Source organism: Rhipicephalus microplus, chromosome 1 (assembly GCF_043290135.1).
Source record: "Rhipicephalus microplus isolate Deutch F79 chromosome 1, USDA_Rmic, whole genome shotgun sequence".
Lineage (NCBI taxonomy): Eukaryota > Metazoa > Arthropoda > Arachnida > Ixodida > Ixodidae > Rhipicephalus > Rhipicephalus microplus.
This window is the reverse complement of record NC_134700.1, coordinates 64,554,390-64,576,504: the sequence shown is the minus strand read 5'-3', so window position 1 is coordinate 64,576,504 and position 22,115 is coordinate 64,554,390. Positions and strand designations below refer to the sequence as shown.

The 22,115-nt window shown below is 47.9% G+C and overlaps 1 protein-coding gene across 3 annotated transcripts in view; it reads left to right on the top strand.

Moving 5' to 3' along the window:
* mEFG1 (mitochondrial translation elongation factor G 1) overlaps nucleotides 1-22,115 on the top strand; it is a 154,512-nt gene that overhangs the window by 94,621 nt on the left and 37,776 nt on the right. For all 3 annotated transcript variants that reach the window (XM_075873820.1, XM_075873723.1, XM_075873771.1), the window contains exon 12: nucleotides 17,178-17,324. In XM_075873820.1, the coding sequence (XP_075729935.1) occupies nucleotides 17,178-17,324 (147 nt within the window). The remainder of the gene's footprint in view (nucleotides 1-17,177; nucleotides 17,325-22,115) is intronic.

Genomic DNA, 22,115 nt, shown 5'->3' with positions numbered 1-22,115 from the left:
TGTCATAGAGAACTTCTGCGCACGAAAGAAAGACAGACATTGATGAAGCATGTTTGAGCAGACAGTAATTGATTTGAACAGAATAGTGGAGACTGCCTCGAGTTGTGAATCAATCCTGCGTAAAAAAAAAGTTTGACCTTTTAACATTTCGTCTGACCAAGAAAAGTAGCAAGAATGGGCGAGGGCTATGTTAAGAGGATATAGACAATGGAAGGGAAGTGACTGCGTCTAGGAAAATTATTTTCGCAGTGGAACAGTCAGCAGGCGCGGCCCTACGCCAAGTTTAAATATACAGACATCTCTGACCAGCCAAAGATTTTGTGACTCGTTGAAGTGGCGGCTTCAGTTATTGAGCAGAGATTTTACTTACTCATGCCCAGAAATGAAGCCGAGAACTGGCCGGAATATTGCTGAAATTACCTATAAGAAGCAGCGCCAAATGAGAGAAGGCAGAGGATTCTCGTCAAGAGTCAGAAGTCTTCGGCGAATATAAGCTACATCGCGAAAAAAGCATGGTTCTCAGTTTTGCGTGTTTGGTTGTTGTAGCTTGACATGAGCCATTTGTTCTCAGGAAGTTCCAACATAAAACAAGCTTCAGAAGAGAGCAGACACAAGAGAAAAATTTGTTTTTGTTTTGTTTTGTTTTTTTCGTTTATACTCTAAAATTTTTTCTTTAATACGAAAAGCTCCACCTGTATGTTTTTTTATTACTGCATATTGTACGGCATGTTCCCACAAATAATATTTCTATCCTCGCCTGCGAAAGTGAAAGAGTGAAAGCGAACCTGTTTAGTGCTTGTGGACAGCTTCGCAAAACTATGGCGGTATGGTCTCTCTCCCAAGGCAACCTGTCTTGCTTAGCAAAAACACGTCGCAACGATTTGCCATCTTGTTTAGCAAGTGTATCTGAGATATGCACTGATACACTGAGCAGCGAGCACAAGTGTGCAAGCAGACGACGCTTCTCGCATCTGCTGCTTCTGTGCGGCAGTTCAGACAGAAGCAGCAGATGCGAGAAGCATCTGCTGCTTGAAGCGTCTGCTGCTTTTCGCGTTTCTCTAGGTTGTGCTGTCACGACATTCACCGCTGCTCCGGGGGGTGACACAATTGCAGCGCGGAAAGGAGCCAATGTTCCCCTCATGTTCATTCTTCCTCCGTGGCCCCAATGTCCTTGTTGACGAGTCCCCTATGTCAGTCCCCTATCAGTCCCCGAGCGATCACAGTTTTGCCGCCTCAAGAATTCTTGCTCCGTACCCTTCTTATTTCTTGTTGGAAGTCTAAGAAGGGCTGTGTACCATTACAATGCCCTGCGGGACTCGGCTATAAACTTTGGTGCACAGTGCATGTGACTTTTACGTCTAGCAGCTCAACCAGCTGTGTATACAATGCTACATACATGTACATACCTGCCAAGTCTCCCGGATTGGCCAGAAGACTCCTGGATTTAGACCATTTCTTCCGTTTGTACGGTTGTCATGAAAATCTCCTTGAAATCAAAATTTTTGTGCGTGATCCGGCCGCCTTGACAAAAAAGCAGCTCAATCCGCTGCAGGCTTTTCGAACCAACCTCATTTTATTATGAATGAGTTAAAGAAGCGTTCATCTAAACGTACAGTAGAATCTCAGTGATGCGAAACCACGACAGATACGAATTCCTGAAATTCCTCTGTGAAATTCCTCTGTCTATTGGGCCTAAATTCGAATGTTCTGAACGCATTTCCTCATTGCGGAGGGTGATACGAACTTTAGTACAGAAATCGTCGAATGAAGGTTGAGCGCAGCGTACTCGAAGCTTCGGAAACACACGTGCGACCGGCGCACCCACTGTCTTCTACAGCGTGCGTGATTGCCGTTGCCACAACCGCTGTCCACAAAACCGTGGTCCCTTTTGACGCGATCATGTATGGCGGCGATGTAACTGACAGAGTCCCGAAAGTGTGCGTGCGTACAACACTCGAAAAGTCAAAGCAATGCTGCCTATTGCAAACCCTGCGAACAAAACCGTGGCAGATTCGAGCGTAGACGGCATAAAACGACTTTGTTTTGAAGGCATGTGCGCAGACAAGCGCTCGGGGATTGAAAAAGAAACTACCATTTGCTGCAACCGCCGCGCACAACATCACAGTCGCGGCGGCGCGATAGCGATCTACGAGCTCCGGGGGCACGCAGCGGTGGTAGACTCAAGGCAGTAAATACGTAAAAAAAAAGTCACAGTTTCGCCGCAAGGGCGAAGCAAAGAATGCGAAAGCAACATCTTGGAATGTCACACTGAGAACGGCAAGCAGATCGAAACGCGCAGCGCGCTGCTCACACACAAATGATGCACGAAAACAATACAAACAAGACGAGAGCGAACTAACATTTACCACTCGATACGTAGTGCTCTGTTTAAAAAAAAAAGTGATGCTCGATACATAATCACAGGTACAGATGAGTACATACTAATAAGTGTTCCAGTTATACCTCGCTGTGTATGAAAAGCGCGCTCTTTTTGCAAACGGGGCCTGTGCATAGACCGAAGATACTTTTGTGGGCCTGGCAACTAACGCAATTGTTCCAGTGAAAGCCGAAGGCACACGAATCTCCCCACTGAAAGATTGCCCCGCCGCGGTGATCTAGTGGCCAAGGTACTCGGCTGCTGACCCGCAGGTCGCGGGTTCAAATCCCGGCTGCGGCGGCTGCATTTCCGATGGAGGCGGAAATGTCGAGGCCCGTGTGCTCAGATTTGGGTGCACGTTAAAGAACCCCAGGTGGTCAAAATTTTCGGAGCCCTCCACTACGGCGTCTCTCATAATCATATGGTGGTTTTGGAACGTTAAACCCCACAAATCAAATCAATCAATCCCCACTGAAAGATAAGTGCACGCACAAGCATCCGCGCCCCTTATTCACGGGGCAACGTACGTGTCAGAGATAAGCGCGCGTCGGCGCATTGGGACGAGCTGAGCACCAAGTGTGGGCGGCTTTTTTTTTTTCCTTTCTAGAGTGTTGATATTGTCGCGACGTGAAAACAGGTCATATTTAAAGACGCTGAGAAAGCAGCAGCAAGTCGGTCTTTTTAATTACCGCGCGCCAGAGAGTTCCTCGTCTTTCTCGTTGCATTCTGCATAAAAGCGTGCAAATGCACTGTCGCCTTCGTCTTTCTCGCGGGACGCTCGTGACTTTTGCCTTCCTCCAAAAACGGCATCGTCCCGATGCGCAGCCAAGGTGCTCTACTTTAAAAAAACGCACATATGCACCGGCACCCACAGGACAAAGGAGAGTTAGCTGGACAAGTAGGGTTTCATCCGGATGACAAGCACGATCTCGGGTGAGCCGTTTCGGCGTCTGGAACTGCAATTGCCGTCGGGAATAGCTTCGTAGTTGATGTCGTTCAATCGTCGGGTGACTCGATATGGGCCGAAGTATCACCGTAATAGCTTATCTGAAAGTCTGTGTCGACGTATTGGGATCCAGACCCATACCTTGTCGCCTGGTGTGTAGGTTACTAATTTATGTCGTAGTTCGTACCGTTTCGCATATTTGTGTTGCTGGTGACAAATACGCACGCGGGCTAGCTGTCGGGCTTCTTCGGCGCGCTGATCAAATTCTTCGGCGTCAGCATTAGTGTCGTAACACTCGTGCGGCAGCATGGCGTCCAACGCTGTAGTGACTTCGCGCCCGTGTATTAAACTAAATGGCGTCACTCCGGTAGTTTCCTGCCGCGCGGTATTATAAGCGAAGGTCACATAAGGCAGGATTTCATACCAGTTCTTGTGTTCTGTGTCGACATACATGCAGAGCATGTCTGCGAGGGTCTTATTAAGCCGCTCTGTTAGTCCATTCCTTTGTGGACGGTACACCGTTGCTCTCCGTTGAGTTGTACCGCTGTGCCTGAGAACCGACCCCAAAAGTTCTGTCATGAACGCGATTCCTCTATCCGTGATGAGAATTGTTAGAGCACCGTGCCGAAGGACGATGTTTTCTATGAAGAAATGAGCCGCTTCTGCTGCTGTGGCCCTCGGCATCGCTTTAGTTTCTGCGTAGAGAGACAAGTAATCGGTGGCGACAATGATCCATCTGTTCCCTGTGGTAGAAGTTGGGAATGGGCCCAGGAAATCTATTCCAATTTGGGCGAATGGCTTTGCTAGTACTTGGACGGAATGTAATAAGCCTGCCGGCCTGCCGGGGGGTGCTTTGCGTCTGTGACAGTCGGCACAGGTTTGGACGTGATGTTTTACAGCAGCAGGTAGGTTTGGTCAGTAGTAACTGTTTTGCAAGCGGGACAATGTTCAAGTGTAGCAGAGATGACCGGAGGTGACTTCATCATGGCAGGCTTCCAGAATTTCTTTTCACCGTGATGCAGGGATGACGAGCAAGTATGGGCTGCCGGTGGGAGAAAAGTTTTTCTTTTATAGGACGTCGTTCCTTAAACAAAAAGATGGCAGTCCTCTCGCAAAAACTCGCGGTGCGTCTTCACGTCGTCTTTCTAAGAAGTCGATAAGCGGAAACAGGTCAGGGTCACTGCGCTGCTCTTGTGAAATAGTGGTCGCGTTGATGACTCCCAAGAATGCGGCGTCCATAGACTCGTCAATATTAGCGGCAGGCTCGACGGGTGACCGCAAGAGACAGTCTGCGTCGGTGTGCTTTTTCCCTGATTTATAAATTATGGTCATATCAAACTCTTGAAGCCGAAGGCTCCAGCGTGCTAAGCGGCCGGATGGGTCTTTCAAATTAGTGAGCCAGCAAAGCGAGTGGTGGTCGCTGACGACCTTGAATGAGCAGCCTTACAGATACGGTCTAAATTTGAGAACGGCCCAAACCACGGCGAGACACTCTTTCTTGGTAGTCGAGTAGTTTCCTTCCGCACCCCAGGTGGTCGAAATTTCCGGAGCCCTCCACTACGGCGTCTCTCATAATCATATGGTGGTTTTGGGACGTTAAACCCCACAAATCAATCAATCAATCAGTTTCCTTCCGTGCAAGAGAGAGCTCTGCTGGCATAGGCTATCACTTTCTGGGAGTTATCTTGCCATTGTATCAGTACGGCGCCCAGGCCTACATTGCTTGCGTCGGTGTGAAGTGCTGTTGACGCTTCTCTGTAAAAGTGCGCAAGAACCGGAGGTGTTTGGAGGGGTTGGCGTAATTCGTTGAATGCAGTTTGTTCCTTTTCGCCCCAAAGAAAGGGGACATCCTCTCGTGTGAGTCGCGTCAAAGGCGCCGCTATAGACGAAAAGTTGGCGATGAATCGTCAATAATAAGCGCAGAGGCCTGAGAAGCGTCTCACTGCTCTTTTGTCATGCAGTGCGGGAAACTTTGCGACAACATCGATTTTGCCCGGGTCAGGTCGAACACCTTCGTGGCTGACCATGTGGCCTAAGAAGCAAAGTTCGCTGAAACCGAAACTTCTCTGGTTTTAAAGCTGAAACTTCTCTGGTTTTAAAGCGAGTCCAGCCGAACGTATAGCTTGTAGAACTGCGAATAATCGACTTAGGTGTTCCTGGAATGTAGCTGGGAAGACAATAACGTCGTCTAGATAGACCAAGCATGTCTTTCACTTCAGTCCTGATAGCACAGTGTCCATTAAACGCTGAAAAGTGGCTGGTGCTGAGCATAACCCGAATGGAAGCACTTTGAATTCATAAAGACCGTCGGGCGTCACGAAGGCAGTTTTCTCACGGTCTCTCTCGTCGACCTCTATTTGCCAATAGCCATTTCGCAGGTCCATCGTTCGAGACATCCTCTCGTCGATGGACGCGCGACAAGGCTGTCTCGTCATCGACGAGACAGCCTCTCGGCTGCATGCATGCCGCAGCCGATCAAGAGAGTCATCTATGCGTGGCAGTGGGTAGAAGTCTTTCTTCGTGACTTGATTTAACTTGCAGTAATCTATACAGAAACGCAAGCTGCTGTTTTTTTAACCAATACCACGGGGCATGCCCAGGGACTTTTGGAAGGCTGTATTACGTCATCTAGGAGCCTCTTCTGAACTTGCTTTGGTATCTCCTCACGTTCTTTCGGAGTCACACGGTGTGGGTTTTGTCGGATCGGTCTCAGTATTTTCTTCAACGATGATTTGGTTCCGGGTCAGTGGTGTTTGCTTGACTTTCGACGTGCACGAAAAAAAATTTTTGAACTGGTGTATCAGCTCTAGTAGGCGCTGTTTATCCGAGGGTGACAGGGTAGAGCAAATGTTGACAGACAAAAGTGTCGAGGCTGGGACGGTCGCGTCGTCCGGCTGCAAAGCGAAGCAATCTCTGGCTTGGTCCACGTCGTCGTAGTAGGCAGTTGCGATGCCCTTCTGGATGTGACGACGCTCGTTGCTGAAGTTGGTGAGGAGCACTTCTGCCCGCCCATCAGTTAGTGCCAGAACGCCTCTCGCTATTTAAACACCTTGCATAAGCAATAGCGTGTCTATTCGCTCTGCTATCATTTCATTACAGCACGGCCGTTCACATAACACCGGCACAAAGCAGCGAGATTTCGGCAGGAGCATCACATCATCGGCTACTTGTAAACGTTGTGTTTGTTCTTCACTGGTGGCATCGACGTAAAAATGGGCGAAAAAGGTGACGGTACGTTCTGGATTGTTGATGACAGCACCGTACTCTCGCAAAAAATCATAATCCCAAAATCGGCTTTTTACAACAGTTCGGTAAAATGACAAAAGTGGTGACGAAGCTCGAATCACCTATTACGAGCCGAGCGGTGCATTTACCGGTTGGCGTCATTAGCTGTCCATCAGCACTCCTTATGCACAGCCCACTCCATGGCGTCTTGACCTTCTTAAGGCGGTCGGCGAGCTCTTGTCTTATAATGAAGTCAGCACCAGTGTCAACCAGTGCTGTTACTTAGTGTCCGTTTATAATAACGCTAAGGTCGGCACGTACAAATTCATCGGCATTAGTACTCGTGGTTGTCGTCGCCTTCGTCATCACTGTCGTCACGTCGTCTTTGTGTAGAGGCAAGGGGGTCTTTTCGGCGTCTCGGCAATTGGCAACCTTGCCCCCGGAGGTCGCAGCAGTTAGTTTCCCTGGCACGGGCTTGGGGAGCGGTTTCTGACGGTGTCAGCGTAGCTTTGGCGATTCGGGGAAGTGTGACCTCGTGCAAGTGAGGGAGACCGACAGCTACGACTTGGTGAAGGCGTTTGGTTGGTCGGCAGGTGATCAGCACCATGATCACGAGGGTTTTGAAAATAAAATGAAACGGGACGAGAAAAGTTCACAAACCGGGCTTCTCGATGATGGCAGTAGCGCGAGATGTGGCCTGGTTTGCCGCAGTTGAAACAAAGGGGTCAACAGTCGGCAGTGTGCCACAAGTCGATCCAGCATACTGGTGGTCGCCGCACAGGTTCCCGCTGCCACCAAGGCAAGGTAACGGGCCGTGGCTGAAAGGGTGCTTCTTGTGGGGCAGACAGATGACGGCGGACGACATCAGCATATGTCAATGGACGTGGTCCAGGTGGTGGCGCCGGCGATGGAAAGGCTTGTCGTAGTTTGTGGCGCACGATTTCCGCAACAGAAGCAACTGGAGGCTCAGTAGGCGGAAGGCCGAGGGCCCACAGCTCTTCCCGAAGGATTTGCCTTATCGTTTGCCATAAAGAGCTTTCGGAAACGGCAGCGTTTTGAGCGGCGGCACCAACAGGCGTTTGGTCAGGCAGGCGGTCAAAGTGGCGGCATCGTTGCCGAAGCGCCCACTCAATGACAGTCGCCTCTTTTATAAATTCATCCTCTGTTGTTGGCGGATTTCGTATAAGGCTGGCGAAAAGCGGTTCCTTAACTCCCCGCATCAGGTGACGAACTTTCCTCGCCTCGGGCATGTCAGGGTCAGCGCGACGAAATAGATGAGCCATATCCTCAGCGAACATGGCGACGCTTTTGTTCGGCTTTTGCACGCGGGCTTCTATCATCTGTTGTGCAAGATTCCGTCGGTCCGCACTCAGGAACGTCTCGAGGAGCTTTTTGAAATTGTTCCAGGTTTGGAAAGTAGGCTCCCTGTTCTCGCACCATGTGCGAGCGCTATTTTCCATTGCGAAGTAGGCACGGCCAAGTTTTTCTTGCACACTCCAACAATTCACCAGAGCGGTCCACTCGAACTGGTAGAGCCAGTCCTAGACATCTTCATACGGTTCTCCACGGAAGACTTGGGGAACACAAGGAGTCTCAAATGTTACCTGGTAAGGATGAGTCGTCTGGGCCGGAGGAAGATTCGCAGACGTTGAAGGGACCGCCATGTTGGTAAGAGGAGATGCAGTCAAGAGTTCTGGACTTGGGCCTAGTAGGCACCGGCTGAATCTGTGTACTGGAGTCGTAAGAAGATGTTGAGGCTCCGGACAGGGTGTAAGGTCCCGAACAATGCTTTCCTGCATCACGTTGCAGGCCCCAGCACCTCCACCAGTGTCGCGACGTGAAGACAGAGGTCGTATTTGAGGACGCTGAGAAAGCAGCAGCGGGTCGGTCTTTTTATTTACCGCGCGCCAGCGCGTTCCTCGTCTTTATCGTGGTTGCGTTCTGCATAGAAGCGTGCAAATGTACGAATGCACTGTTTATCGCCTTCGTCTTTCTCGCGGGACGCACGTGACAATATATAAAGATAAGTATACATATACGGTGAATGACGGCAGTGGCGGCAACGGCAAAAAAACAGCCTAGACTGTCAATAACAAAGGGGCCATACACGTTTTGTCGTAGTGTCAAAAGAATCTAGTAGGGAGCAAAGCTTTGACCCGCGCTTTTGCGGCAGCCAGCTACGCCATCTCGTCCATTCACGTGTGCCCCAGTAAGACATACATGAGCTCTTTTGAAGGAAATAAATTCTGCTAGTTGTGTTGATCCTTTGAGACTCTCACCTTAGTGGGAAACCCTACATTCGTGTGTTCGGATTCTTCAAGCCGATCGCATCGCTAATGTTTGTGCTTTCGATTTAGACCCTCCACCCCCTCTTGTTTTCCAGGGTGTTTTTGTTTGTTTGTTTATTTGTCCTTGGGGTTTTTTTTTTTGGTGCCCCAAAAATTAGGAGCAAATAACTGCTCCTATTTGCTCCTATTGCTCCTACTAATAACAATTAAGTTGCTCCTAATTGTTCCTATTAGCAAAGCAAATAATTGCTCCTCTAACAATGCCACATGCTACTTTAAAGAGAAATCACATGTTTGAAGAACTGCTGTTGTACTCGGCTACCGAAAAAAAAAAAAGGAAAAAAAGTCTTGCTGTCTCCTCACACTTTGAATGCATTGCCCGCAGTTGAGGATGGAATCGGGTGGTTCTTGTCCTCCCTTCTTGAGCTCTAAATAGGAATCCTATGCATTTCGAAACCTCAGGACAATGCCAACTCAAAGTTCTTAAGATAAGAAGGCGCTTTGAAACACATGTTTTCTGTTTTCTTCTGGGCTTGCGCTTTCTGCAGGTAAATAGTGTGTCCAGAAGGGTGGTCGTGCATTTCTTCGTAGACAGCGAACGTACGATGAGCGAGAAGAATGGCGACTGTGCATGCGGCTTGTTCGTCAAAGCAACTGCACACTCCGGAGGCTCTACAACACAAGCACATGTCGATACTAGTTTAAGCACATACGCACGCTGTGGTTCCTGCATTTCTGAGCAAGCCCAGTAGTACAGCACATACGCAGGGACGCCAAGCAAGCATGACTGCCATGCGAAACCGATAGTTGCAAAGAAAGGAGCAGTAAGACGCCATGACATAATGAGAAAAAATGGCTTTGTGAATTTGCGAAAAGAATATTGGGGAAGTTCACCTTTTCTTCTTTTTATTTTCTTTTTCAGAAGCCATCACTCACCCTCTCTTCTTTTACCCCTTCTGTCTTGCACGTTGTACATTGGACGAAAGTCGCCCTTTCATACATTTTGTTCAGTTGCTACAACTTGCTTCTGTGTCTGCTGCGTGAATGTGCGTCGGCAGAGTGCTTTCAGACAGACCACAGGCATCACTGCAACGCCAGTCGACACGATCCTCTCCGACTTCCCGAGATAGATTCCACGCTAAGATTCAAGACACGCAGCAACAGTACTCGAACGCTCGATTGCAACCAAAAAGGAAGCGATTACTCGGCACATACCGCCGTCAAATGCGTCCATAGATTAGTAATCACTGAGGATGCTTCAGTCGCCGAACTTGAGCACCTGAATGACATGGCAATCGGTAAGCGAATCTATAATGCAGTTGATCCCTAAGCCGAAAATTTCACTGCACGTGCGCTGGTACATACTGTTCATAAACAATTCCGCAAAGTTTAATATCAATATTTACTGTGTACCTTCATACTTGTAGTCTGACGAGGCTTGAAGTTTAATATATGGGATATTCTGTGCTCATTATTCAGAAAATTGCAATTCATATTTGCAGTTCTTTAAATGCTAAAGTTGCCAATAGGGCTTGTCTGCATGGCATTTACTGATTACTCAGGTAATAAGACAAACAGTGATCCCACTGGGGACTGCAGATTTGGAGCAATTTTCAGAGCAGTCAAATTTTAGTTTTGGAGCACATTGGAGCAGTAAAGTATTAGACTTAGAGCACTTTGGAGCAGTAAAATCTTAGTTTCGGAGAATTTTGGAGCAAGTAATTTTGCAATTAGGAACATCTTACTTTTGGCACATTTGATTTTTTAAGTTTTACTTTTAGAGCATTTAATCTTGCAATTAAGAGCATTTTGGAACAGTAAAATTTCAGTTTTGGAGCATTTTGGAGCAGAAAATGTTGCTATTAAATCACTTTACAGCAGTAAAAATTTATTTCTGGAGCAAGTATTCTCACTATTAGGAGCACTTTGGCCCACGTATACAGTCAAACCTCATTATAACAAAGCTGAAGGGGAGTAGTAATTACTTCGTTATAACCATTAGTCCGTTATAGCTATTACCTATTTCTACCGGCAGCAAGAAAGAATGTAGTCACTACCGATTATCACAGCAGCCCATTGCACAGGGAAAAACAGCCGTCGGAAGGCAAAAAGCTAACAAAATAATAAAGAAAAATGCACCTTTATTACCACTGAATTCGGCGCACCAGCTGGAAGATCACTTCGAAGAAAATAGTCCCTAATAGACTTTTACCAACTCTTCTTCAAGCGGATGACTGCTTTTTAAGCCTCAGCTGCTATTTCGAGTTCGTCCTCATGGTCATCGTCAAAGAAGCGTCGCAGCGAGTCTGTCGCATCCACCGCTTGCGCGGGCATTCGTACTTCGGGTTTGCTAACATTAGGCTCCAGGGTGTCGACATGCACCCCTGTCGCCGCGCGCACAATTTCTGCATCTGACAACTCTTTGATCGTCACCACGTCAGCATCAGCACCGACATACGGTCAGAAAGTTAGGCACAACCCTGGCGTAAACGAGAGCGTCCCACGGCGACTGGGCCGGGTTGCCCGCGAGACCCTCACTGGCGACATCGCCGAAATCTTCGACTACTTTTTTTTTTCTCGACACCGCACTCAGCGGCTTTCGACATTGCAGACTTCTGCTCGATTGTAATATTTTGCACTTAAGTTTGCCACTGCTGATCTCGTGTCCGGCGGCAATACTAATAGAGGTGGTGTTGCTCTTCCCAAGGAGGTTATACTAAACCTCCGTGGCTCTTCCACAGCGAACTACAAAAACATAGCTGCAATGTCTGCCGTCCCAGTGCGGGGCTGAAGGAGAGGAGGAGGTAAGATTCGCGGGCAGGTCAATGAGTTCAACAGGAGAGGGGAGGCTGGCTGACGCGCACGTTTGCACAAGTTGCTGCGTGGGCAAGTCCATTAATTCCTGAGTAAAGGGAGGCAGGGAGATGCACCCATGCGCTTGTTGGCAGGCAGCTGCCGGCGAGCGCAAGGTGCGATTTATGAATAACCACAGCCATTATGATACGTAAACCGTCACGCGCTATAAGATATTGAATTAACGTATGCCAAAATGATCAGTAAATGCTCGTTAAAGAAAAAGAATGGTTTGTTATATCCATTGTGAGAAAATTTTCACTTCGTTAAAATGAGGTTTTATATACATGGGCATCTATGAGAATTTTAAAGGGAATTGCTTCATTATATCCATTAGTTCGTCATATGCCGCTTCGCTATAACGAGGTTCTACTTAACAAAAAGCAGCGCGAGAAATGAATGTGGGCTCTAGCACTGTTCGACAGTGGTGCGTGCTCCTAACATAAAATCAAGTGCGCATGCGTGTGCACTTGATTGGATGTCGTGGATATCGTCGTTGTATAGAATTCTAACTTCAACGGCAGCGTGATGTCCTTGGAGCGCGAAACTCTGGTTATCAAGCCAGTACTTGAGGCCTTTTGCGGTCTCTCGTCCTTTTATTTTACAAAATAAACGATATGCCATGCTTGTTGCATGTTGGTTTTGTTCCTACGTGTAATACCGTATTTACTCGCGTAATGAGGGCACTCGTGTAATAAATGCATCCCTAGCTTCAGTTGTCAAAATTTAGATTTTTTCCCCGCATAATAAATGCACCCCTTACATTCATCCCCTGCAGTCCCACTAACCGACATCTGATGCCTACTTACCCTTTGAATCTCTTGCGTTTCTTAATTATTATGCCGACCCCCCTTGGCTGCCTCGGCTTGCACCCTCCCCTTTGCCAGCTGTCGCGTGCCTTATTGTTTTTCTTTGTATCTGTGCGCAGTACATCCCCCGTCTTCTTTATCTGTGCACCACAGCGGGGTTTACGAATGCCAGTGTAAAGACATCGCAGCACACAGCGAGCGAGAGCAAGCGAAGGTCACGAATCTGCCCGTGCAGACGGACAATCACTTCCTGCTAATACAAAACTTTGAGCCCCAACGATGTGCATGCTATTTTCAAGCGATGATGACAGCATTTGCTGTAGCGAAGGGTCATTTGTCGCTATCGTGTCTCAGGCTTCTGGAAAACCAGAAAAAATCGCTTGTCTCACAGAAATGATCGTGACGATTTCCACAACATGTAGCACCCCTGATACTCGCCTTGCTTGTTCGCCGTGCGTACAGACACTTCTCATGTGGAAGTAAGGTGGCAGCTGTATTTTGTCGTTAATCTTGTTATCGGTGGTTTGTTTTGATGTTTTGGGGGTAGCTTGCTGCAATTTTCACTACTTGCTACAATGACAACGGCGGCGTTATGCGAGGTTGCCGCGATGTTGAGAAAGTGCGTCGTAGCGCACGCTTCTGGGTGCCCCTTAAGATCACAGCAGATACCACTGTTGTGGTTAAACGGTTGCTAGAAAAGATAGCCGCAAAATGCTTTTATGGCATGTGCGGGCGGCGCGGCGACAGCTTGCAGAAGATAGCATCATCAATCAGCAAAGATGAGTAAAGTGCAACAAAGAAGTTGTTTCCAAACAGTCTACATGTATGTAAAAAGCCTTAGCAACCTAACTTTTTTTTCTTTTTGCATTAGAGCATTTCTTGCTAATGCCCACAAAGTTTTCATAAAATCTGCCCTGCATAATGAGCACTCCCCCTACTTTGCTGCAATTTTTCTAGAAAAAAAGTGCGTTCATTACACGAGTAAATATGGTATTCTTTGCTGCAACCGGGTTTTCGTTAATGTTTAGAGTATATATACATGGCGTTGTCGTATGTGAGTAAACAAATGAAGAACTAACAGCACTGCAATCACCGTCGTGAACAGTGACATATCTCTAGCCTTCTGCTATGGTTGTGCTCATCGAAGCTTTGGTTGCGATCCCGCCGCAGAATAAGGTTGAATTTCATTGCTCCCCGGAAGTGCTGGCGGCCAATTTTTGAAAGCGGCAACGGCCTATCTGCAGGAATTTAAAGACTTCTCTCATTAGACTCGACCGCAGTTTCCAGTAATGAAAACATTAATAATGTTATTTAAATACTGCCGCAATTACAGTGTCTAGCGATTTCAGGATTTCTGACGCCGTTCCGAGAGTTGCATAAAACTGCCCTGCGAGCCGCATGCGGCCCGCGAGCTGCAGGTTGCGTACCCCTGAGATAGACGGTTTGGCGTTGTTTGGCTCAATTCACGTCGATTTTATCAGGTTGACGCAGCATATCTCGTTTGGCGCACTTCGGCGCAGAGACGAAATCCTTGGACAAAGTACACAATATGGAACGCAAGAAAGGCACTACGTACCAGGTGTTGTCGTGTGCCTTTCTTGCATTTCTTTTGCTTGCTCCACTGTATAAATAATATCATTTTTAAACAGCCATTTGTTCAACCGCCAGCCGGCCAACACGTCAGCACCTTAATCACTAAATGAAGCTGGAAAACTAGAAAAAAATAAATATTTGCCTGACATCCTTGTTGCGAACTATGTTACGCCTTCGTTTATTCGATTCGCCGTTCATTTTCTACGTGCACTACTTCATTGAACGGTTTCTTGGTCCTCTCAAGTTTTTTCAATGTCTTGCTGTAAAAACGCTTAGAGATTGTTGTCATAACCTTCACATTAGATCTTACTATTGTTGTTGTTATTGTAGGTACTAATATAATGATTATAATTATTATTTGGTATCTGGTACTTCAATTTTACTTGAAGTTTCAACTTCCCCCTCCCAGAGAGATATCCTGAGTGTGCTAAAGGCTGCAGATGCCAAAAACACATAGATGGAGGCCCTGAATTAGCGTGCTTTGGTAGTTGCAGTATACAGAAGCAATGACAGTGTGTGGCAAATGTCTGTCTCATTAATATCAGATATGCAAAAAAAAAAAACTGCCCCCACCCTTGCAGTCTCCCGAATTTTCATCCTGCTAGCTTGGCAGGTATGAAAATGAAATGAAATAATATGATTAGTAAAATTAAACAAATAGGCAGCTTAAACATCATTAATGTTTACATTTTATATAATGTGCCATTATGAATTGATGTTTTTAGTTTGTACTGTGTTACGGTTTCACTGAAATAGCATATCACACTTACCGTGTTACCTAAACAAATATTTTAGCAATGTTTCAGCTTCCCATAAATAAACATTTATGTACGTACGCATACATCGACCTTCACGAAAGAGAGAGAAAGCAGGAGGAGAAAAGGAAGGGAGGTTAACCAGACAAGCGTCCAGTTTGGAACCCTGCACTAGGGATAAGGGAAGGGGGGTTAAAAAGAGAGTACCGCATGTACAGTCAGTCAGTCGCTGAGGCCGGAGCTTCTCTGACCAACATGACTTCAGTGTTCAAACACGTGACTGGCCAATGGCGGCCTTTCAAAGGGTCGAGGACGATCTGTGGCAACTATAGAAGTGCTGAAAACACTGGGTTGAGAACCTCCAGCAGTTTCAGGGCAGTTTAGGTTGTGTGAGTGTCTAGCTTATTCAGAAGCATAAATATGATGTCCAGGAAAGATTGCAGCATCACAGATGCCCTAGTGCTTTACGAGAAAGGCGTGGGGAACCAGCACTGTCATTGACTCGGTCACCGTTGACTCGGTTTGCTGCGACCGTTTGATTCACTGCGGATTGGGCTGTGGCTTTGACTGTGGCTCTAGCCGCAGCTTTGGCAACCTCTACGGTTTTGCAAACCACTAAATGAGATGATAACTACATTTAAACTATTCTCTTTAGTTTAAATTTGATTCAATCCCTGCTGCAACAAAATCAATTAGGGGTACTTAGCGGGTATGGTATCCCTGTATATGCAAAGAAGTGTAGAAATATTTGTTTACCAGATGATGGTGTTGACATCTTGTGACGATTCATGCAACCACGGTCATAGACACATTTGTTTTTGCCTAGTGTTCTTGAGGGACAAAGTAATCACAAAGGCAACTCGTCTGTAATTACCTTACTGCAAGGCATTTACACCTGAAGTATAATGCACCTTGTTTTGGCATTAACAGGTTCTTATTGTTTGGGTTTGGTTTGTCTGGAACCTGTCAGATAGCACCAGATTTGGCCTCGCAGTCTCGGTGATCTGTGTCAGACAACTTGGTAATAATAGGCACTCGCGCTTCTGCTCAGTGACTGGAGTCTCCACATAGCAGGTACAGTAAAATCTCAGTATAACAAACTTCAGGGGACCGCGGCAAGTTGTTCGTTACTTTAAAAGGTCCTTATGGTGAAAGCCCAGAAATTAACCATAAATATTTATTTTCCACCGACCAAAATGACTTACCTTTACAATGATTGTTCCTTGAACTCGTTTTTTTACAATAAAAAACAAATGTGCAAGTGAACACCGAAAAATGCACGTTTTCTTTAAAAAGTCTGTGATTTTTTTTTTTTTTTTTTTTTGATGCCTGCAGCACAAACTTTGCAGGGCGACAGCTTTCAGCTCAACTGCATTCTTCACTTTCTCCTTAGCAAAAACTGCTTCCGCTTCATCGTTACAAGCAGAAGGAAACTAATTGTAGTAGCACTGCAGTGCAAAGGCCGACTTGCTTTGCGGACGCGATAAGTAATCACCGAAAAGAACAACACGACTGACAAGGCCTCCTCAGAGAACACCTATACTTCTTTGGCCTCTTAGATCACATGTAAAAGTGACAAAGATAAGAAAAACATGAAGCGTTGCGGCTGTCATTGCATCTTCCAAAAAAAAAGCTAAAAAAGAGAATTCCTCGCGTTTCGTTTTCTGCTGCCTTGCTGTCTCAGGTTTTCCGCTCCAATGCTTCCTGCTCCGCAACACCCACTCAGCCCTCTGCCTTTCTGACCTTGCCCTCTCATGATGCCCTCGTGCCTGTGCTTGTAAACCTGCAGCGTCGGCGTTTCAATAAGAAAAAAAGAAAAGAAAGTCGTCCTTTTATTTTTTTTCCCCTCCCCTCCACACCGTCGCACGTTTTCTGAGAAGCAAGGCGTTCGTTCGCTGTGTCGTCAGCTTGGGTATTGCTCTGGTGTTCGCAACGGATTTCATAACATGAGTTCGTAGTACTGAGACGTTAATATTACGTGGAACTAAATTAGCACTCGTTATTCTGAAAAAATAGGTATTCTGAAGCACATAGTAGTGAAATAATTTTACATTGAAACGATTAGCAGTCGGCACGGGATTTCTTAAAGGTTTGCTAATCTGAAAAGTTCGCTAAAGTGGTGTTCATTCTACCGAGATTTTACTGTATCGCAAGAAGCCTGTGTGAAATATGGCCAAAACCTAAAACGTGTCTCGCAGGTAGTTTGTGATTTGTGAAGGCATGTATACATTTTGCACTGTAACATGAAAAGCATACAGACAAGCTAAAAACCTCAGTTGTTTGTCATTGGCAGCACACAAAATGGCCTAATAGAGTTATTTTTCAATGCAGGAGTCGATCCATGTGCCAGAGCCTGTGATCTCCATGTCCATCCGTCCAAAGGACAACAAGGACTCCGACAATTTTTCGAAGGCCGTGAGCCGATTCAGTCGTGAGGACCCCACCTTCCATGTAAAGTATGACTCGGACAACAAAGAGGTAAGCCGCCTCACCAGGAAACTGTCAATCAGCTGAACCTTGTGGAAGCTCTTTTGCGGGATAGCTGAGGAATTATAGCACCTAATGATTAATTAACGTGTCCACCCCAATGGTATGCTCTGCAAATGGGGCCAGCTACACAGCTCCTGTATTTTCACCAAGCTCACTTTATTGTTAAATAAATTCACAGCAATGTTCATGCACTGTATGTGCACATCTGAAGATCGTGGTGTTGAAAAAATGTTTTTAGAGGCAAAGCACCTTAGGGTCCCGGCTTGACATGTCGTTACAGACCGTCATGAACAGGTGTGTGGAATGAAAATTGGATAAATCTCCCTGCTCACCACCGGTCTACACTATGCATATCATGAGGTTTACCATTACTGTTTAAAACATTGTCTGGCTTAGCAGCAGTGTCTGAATTCACGAGAGAATCAAGCAAGGCTCTCAAGTTTCTTATCTAAAACCACGAACATGCATTTAAATGGTAGAGCAATCCAATCGAAGTACCGCTTTTTTGAAACATGTGTAAAGTGATGGTGCGCTGGAGAACTGGTGGCAGGTAAAGAAATAAAAAGTAAATATTTTACAATAGGAGACCCCAGTGCACACTGCATGCTCCACCCCTCACGATGTTTCATGCTAGCAGAGCGGAAACACCCTTCCCTACATGCCCCTTTGTCACAATTTTATTATTCTGGTACCTCTTCTTTGTACTGGTGGTGTACTGTAAGTTTGGAAAACTACTGCAGTTCAGTCCTCTGAAGGTGTGCGAATATTCAAAGTTTGGAATATCTGTCGAATAGTGTTTGCTATTTGCAACTCTATAAAATGCTCCGTGCTGGACTGGTTGAAAAAACAAAATGGTTACACTAGACAGGGTCAGCATGGCACTTTCGCTTGGCGCTGTCCTGAGGTTTCTTTATTGTGACTTCGGATTGTGTTGCTTCGTCCAAAGTGAAAGGGCGCTGGCCTCATTCTCATCGGCCTAAAGGATTTCACTGGCGAAACAGTAAAAATAGTTGTGCCGTGCATGCAAACAGTGAGCTTTTTCGGCGAACCACATAAGATTTACTTCAAGTTGAAAAATTTGTCCATTAAGCCCAAGGTTGAAAAAAAGCAACTGCTCGTGTAGCAGGCCTCTCCGAAAGAGATGCGTTGAGACGCGTCGCTCGGCAGAGCTGCGCAAGTGAACAACTCGCGTCCCAAACAACAACTGACTTTTATTATCACCCTTCCTCTCGAAGATAACTTTCTTGTGCGGGCGCATGCGCTCTCTGCACCGCACACAGAAGCACCGCTTTGCGTCGCCACAGTACTCCCCCCCTAGTGAGTGCGCGCACAACGGCCGCACTCGGACGACCCACTGCGGTTCATAAGTTCATGCGCACCGGGGGTCTCGTACACCGTCCACTCCGCGTTAACCGTTTGAGGACTTGTTGGGGCTGCGCTACGTGGTCTGCCGGGGTGCCTGCGAAGATGGAGCTCGAGGTGGTGCGGGTGCTTCGCTGTCGGAGTCCACGTGTGCTGATTTTACGCGGTCTAGAGAAACCACGTCGTGACGACCACCTCTGTCGATTGTAATGTGCTTGTCTGCCCGTCGCAGCACCTTGAAAGGCCCGTCGTACGGGGGCCGGAGTGGAGGCTGTACGGCGTCGTGCCTCACAAACACGTGAGAGCAGGAGGAGAGTTCCCGGTCCACGTAGACTGGCCGGGCTGCGGGCGGCCGCGGAGGAACAGCGCGTAGCTTGCTCATGATGTCTCGCAGTCGCACGGCGTAGTCCGCGTTCGCGTACACGTTTTCGTCCTTACTGGTAGTGAAAAACTCCCCTGGGAGGCGAAGCGTTGTTCCGTACACCAGTTTAGCGGAGCAGCATCCAATATCTGCTTTCAGAGCCGTCCTAACGCCCAACAGAACAAACGACAGTGCCTCTACCCAACTGTGACTCGCAGTAGCCGTCAGGCTCGTCTTCAGATGGCGATGGAACCTTTCCACTATACCGTTGCTAATCGGATGGTAGGCAGTTGTTCTGATGCGGTGAGTACCCAAGAGCCGGGTGACGCTTGCGAACAGGGCGGACTCAAACTGTGTTCCGCAATCCGTAGTCACGGTTGCCGGCACTCCGAAGCGGGCCACCCAGTGGAAGATAAATGCGCGGGCGACGGTATCAGCAGTCATATCTGGAACGGGCACGGCTTCCAGCCATCGCGTGAAGCGATCGATGCAGGTTAGCAAGTAGCTTTGCCCCTGGCACAACGGCAGTGGTCCCACAATGTCAACATGCACATGGGCAAATCGACAGTCCGGCAGAGGGAAGGATCCCAAGGGGGTCACAGTATGTCGCTGAACTTTGGAGCGGTGGCATGCGATGCACTCTCGTGTCCAGTATCGGACGTCCCGGTTTATTCCTGGCCACACGAACCTCGCTGTGCATAGCCGTTGCGTGGCTCGAATCCCGGGATGCGCCAAGCTGTGCAGCAAGTCAAAAATGCTGCGACGGAGGTTCGAGGGGATGAACGGTCGGGCCTTGCCTGTAGACATGTCGCAGCATATGGATCTTGTAGGTTCTGCCAATCATTGCAGCTTCAACGCGCTGGTTGAAGACGTCAGTAGACGCTTCAATTCTCCATCACTGCGTTGAGCCGTCGTAAGTGTGGTGAAGTCTACGCCGCTCGGCAGGCTGATGGCATTCACTAGACCGCGCGAAAGAGCATCGGCAGCGGCATTATCCGTGCCACTAACATGGCGTATATCTGTCGTGAATTCTGCGATGTACGACATTTGGCGGAGCTCCCGTGCCACGCGAGCACCAGAATCGGAGTTCGCGCGCAATGCGTAGGTGAGTGGCTTGTGATCCGTGAGCACAAAAAATTCTTGTCCTTTCACTTAATGTCGGAAATGCCGGATAGCCGCGTATATGGCCAGGAGTTCCCTACCGAAGGTGCTGTACCTTCGTTCGGACGGGCTCAGTTTTCTGGAGAAGAAGGAAATTGGTCGCCACACTCCGCTCACCCTCTGCTGCAACACGGCTCCAATCGCTGCATCGGAGGCGTCCACCATGACGCACTGAGGAACACCCAGCTGCGGGTACGTGAGCATGGTAGCATTTGCGAGAGCTTCCTTTATCATCCGGAATGCTTGTGTGGATTGGTCGTTCCACTGAATGGCAGTTGTCTTAGATCCAGATGCCGCAAGTAGGCTGTGGAGAGGGTGAAGGATGTTGGCACATTTCGGGATAAACCTACGGTAGAAATTCACGAGTCCCAGGAACTCTCGAAGCTGGCGGAGGTTTTTCGGCTGTGGAAACTGCCGTACTGCTTCCACCTTGTCCTTCTGGGGCTGTACTCCGGCACTTGAAATGCTGTGGCCCAAAAATGATAGTGTTGGTACCCCAAACACGCACTTTGCCGTATTGATAACGATGCCGTTCTCTGTCAGTCGCTGAAGTACGTAGCGCAGACGCCGCTCGTGCTCTTCAGGAGTGCTGCTAGCAATCAGAAGATCATCGAGGTATACCTTGCAAAAGTTGAGGCCACGGACAACGCCATCCATAAACCGTTGAAAAGTTTGGCCGGCGTTGCGTAAGCCGAAAGGCATGCGTAAGAACTCGAACATTCCGAACGGCGTTGTTATTGCGGTCTTGGGGATATCCTCTGGTGCTACGGGTATCTGATGATATGCTCGCACTAGATCTATTTTAGAGAAAATGGTAGCACCATGCAGGAAGGAGATCATGTCATGAATGTGCGGGACTGGGTAACGGTCTGGCACGGTTACCCGGTTCACCGCTCGATAGTCCCCGCAAGGGCGCCAATCACCGTCTGTTGATTTTGGGACCATGTGAAGAGGTGACGCATATGGGCTGGATAAAGGACGTACTATCCTGAGTTCCATCATGTGGGCAAACGCCTGTCGAGCCAACCGCAGCTTCTCGGGTGACAGGCGCCGTGGTCGCGCATAGACCGGTGGGCCTGTGGTTTCGATGTGATGCAGGACGCCGTGCTTTACTTCTGGAAATGCCTGTGGCTGTCGTGTCAGCTCTGGGAACTCTTGTAGTATTGCGGTGAAGTACGCTTCTCAAGCCGGACTTAGCAAGGCCGGGCTGATAGGGGGGTGCCAACACGGCGTGCCTTGTACCGCTCCCCGAGAAACGGGAGCTTGAAGCCGTTTGTTGCGGACGTCGACCAACAGACCGAAGAACTGGAGAAAGTCTGCACCTAGTATGGCGAATTTGACATCAGCAGCTATGAACACCCAGCTAAACGTTCTGCCGAAACCGAAGTTCAGCGACAGTGAACGATGGCCATATGTTGTTATCACCGTGTTATTGACAGCTTGCAAGGGCGATGTACTAGGTTTCTTTCTTTCAGCTTGTGACGCCGGTATAACGCTCACCTCGGCGCCTGTGTCCACTAAAAAACGTACTCCGTTGTTGCGGTCGGTAATAAAAAATACTGAGGGACGACTTAAAGGCAACGTAGTAGCACTGGTCGTCCTCAGTGCCTGCCGCGGCTGTTTCCCCGAGTGCGCGCACGGTGGGACACATTTACGCGCACTACTTCCGAACCTCCGATGATACCAGCAGATATGCTCGTGCTGCTCTTGTGATAGCGGCATGTTAGGCTCGGTTATCGTTTGCGCCCTCCTGCTAGCGTGCAAAGCTGATACTGTTTCGGCAAGTCGAGCAATCTCCTCACGCATCTTTTGAAGTTCGTTTAGAGGCTGTTGCGCTTGCATGGCAGTCATGGGTGTGGGCGGTGTCATTGCTACCAGTTTGTCAGCAAGTTCGG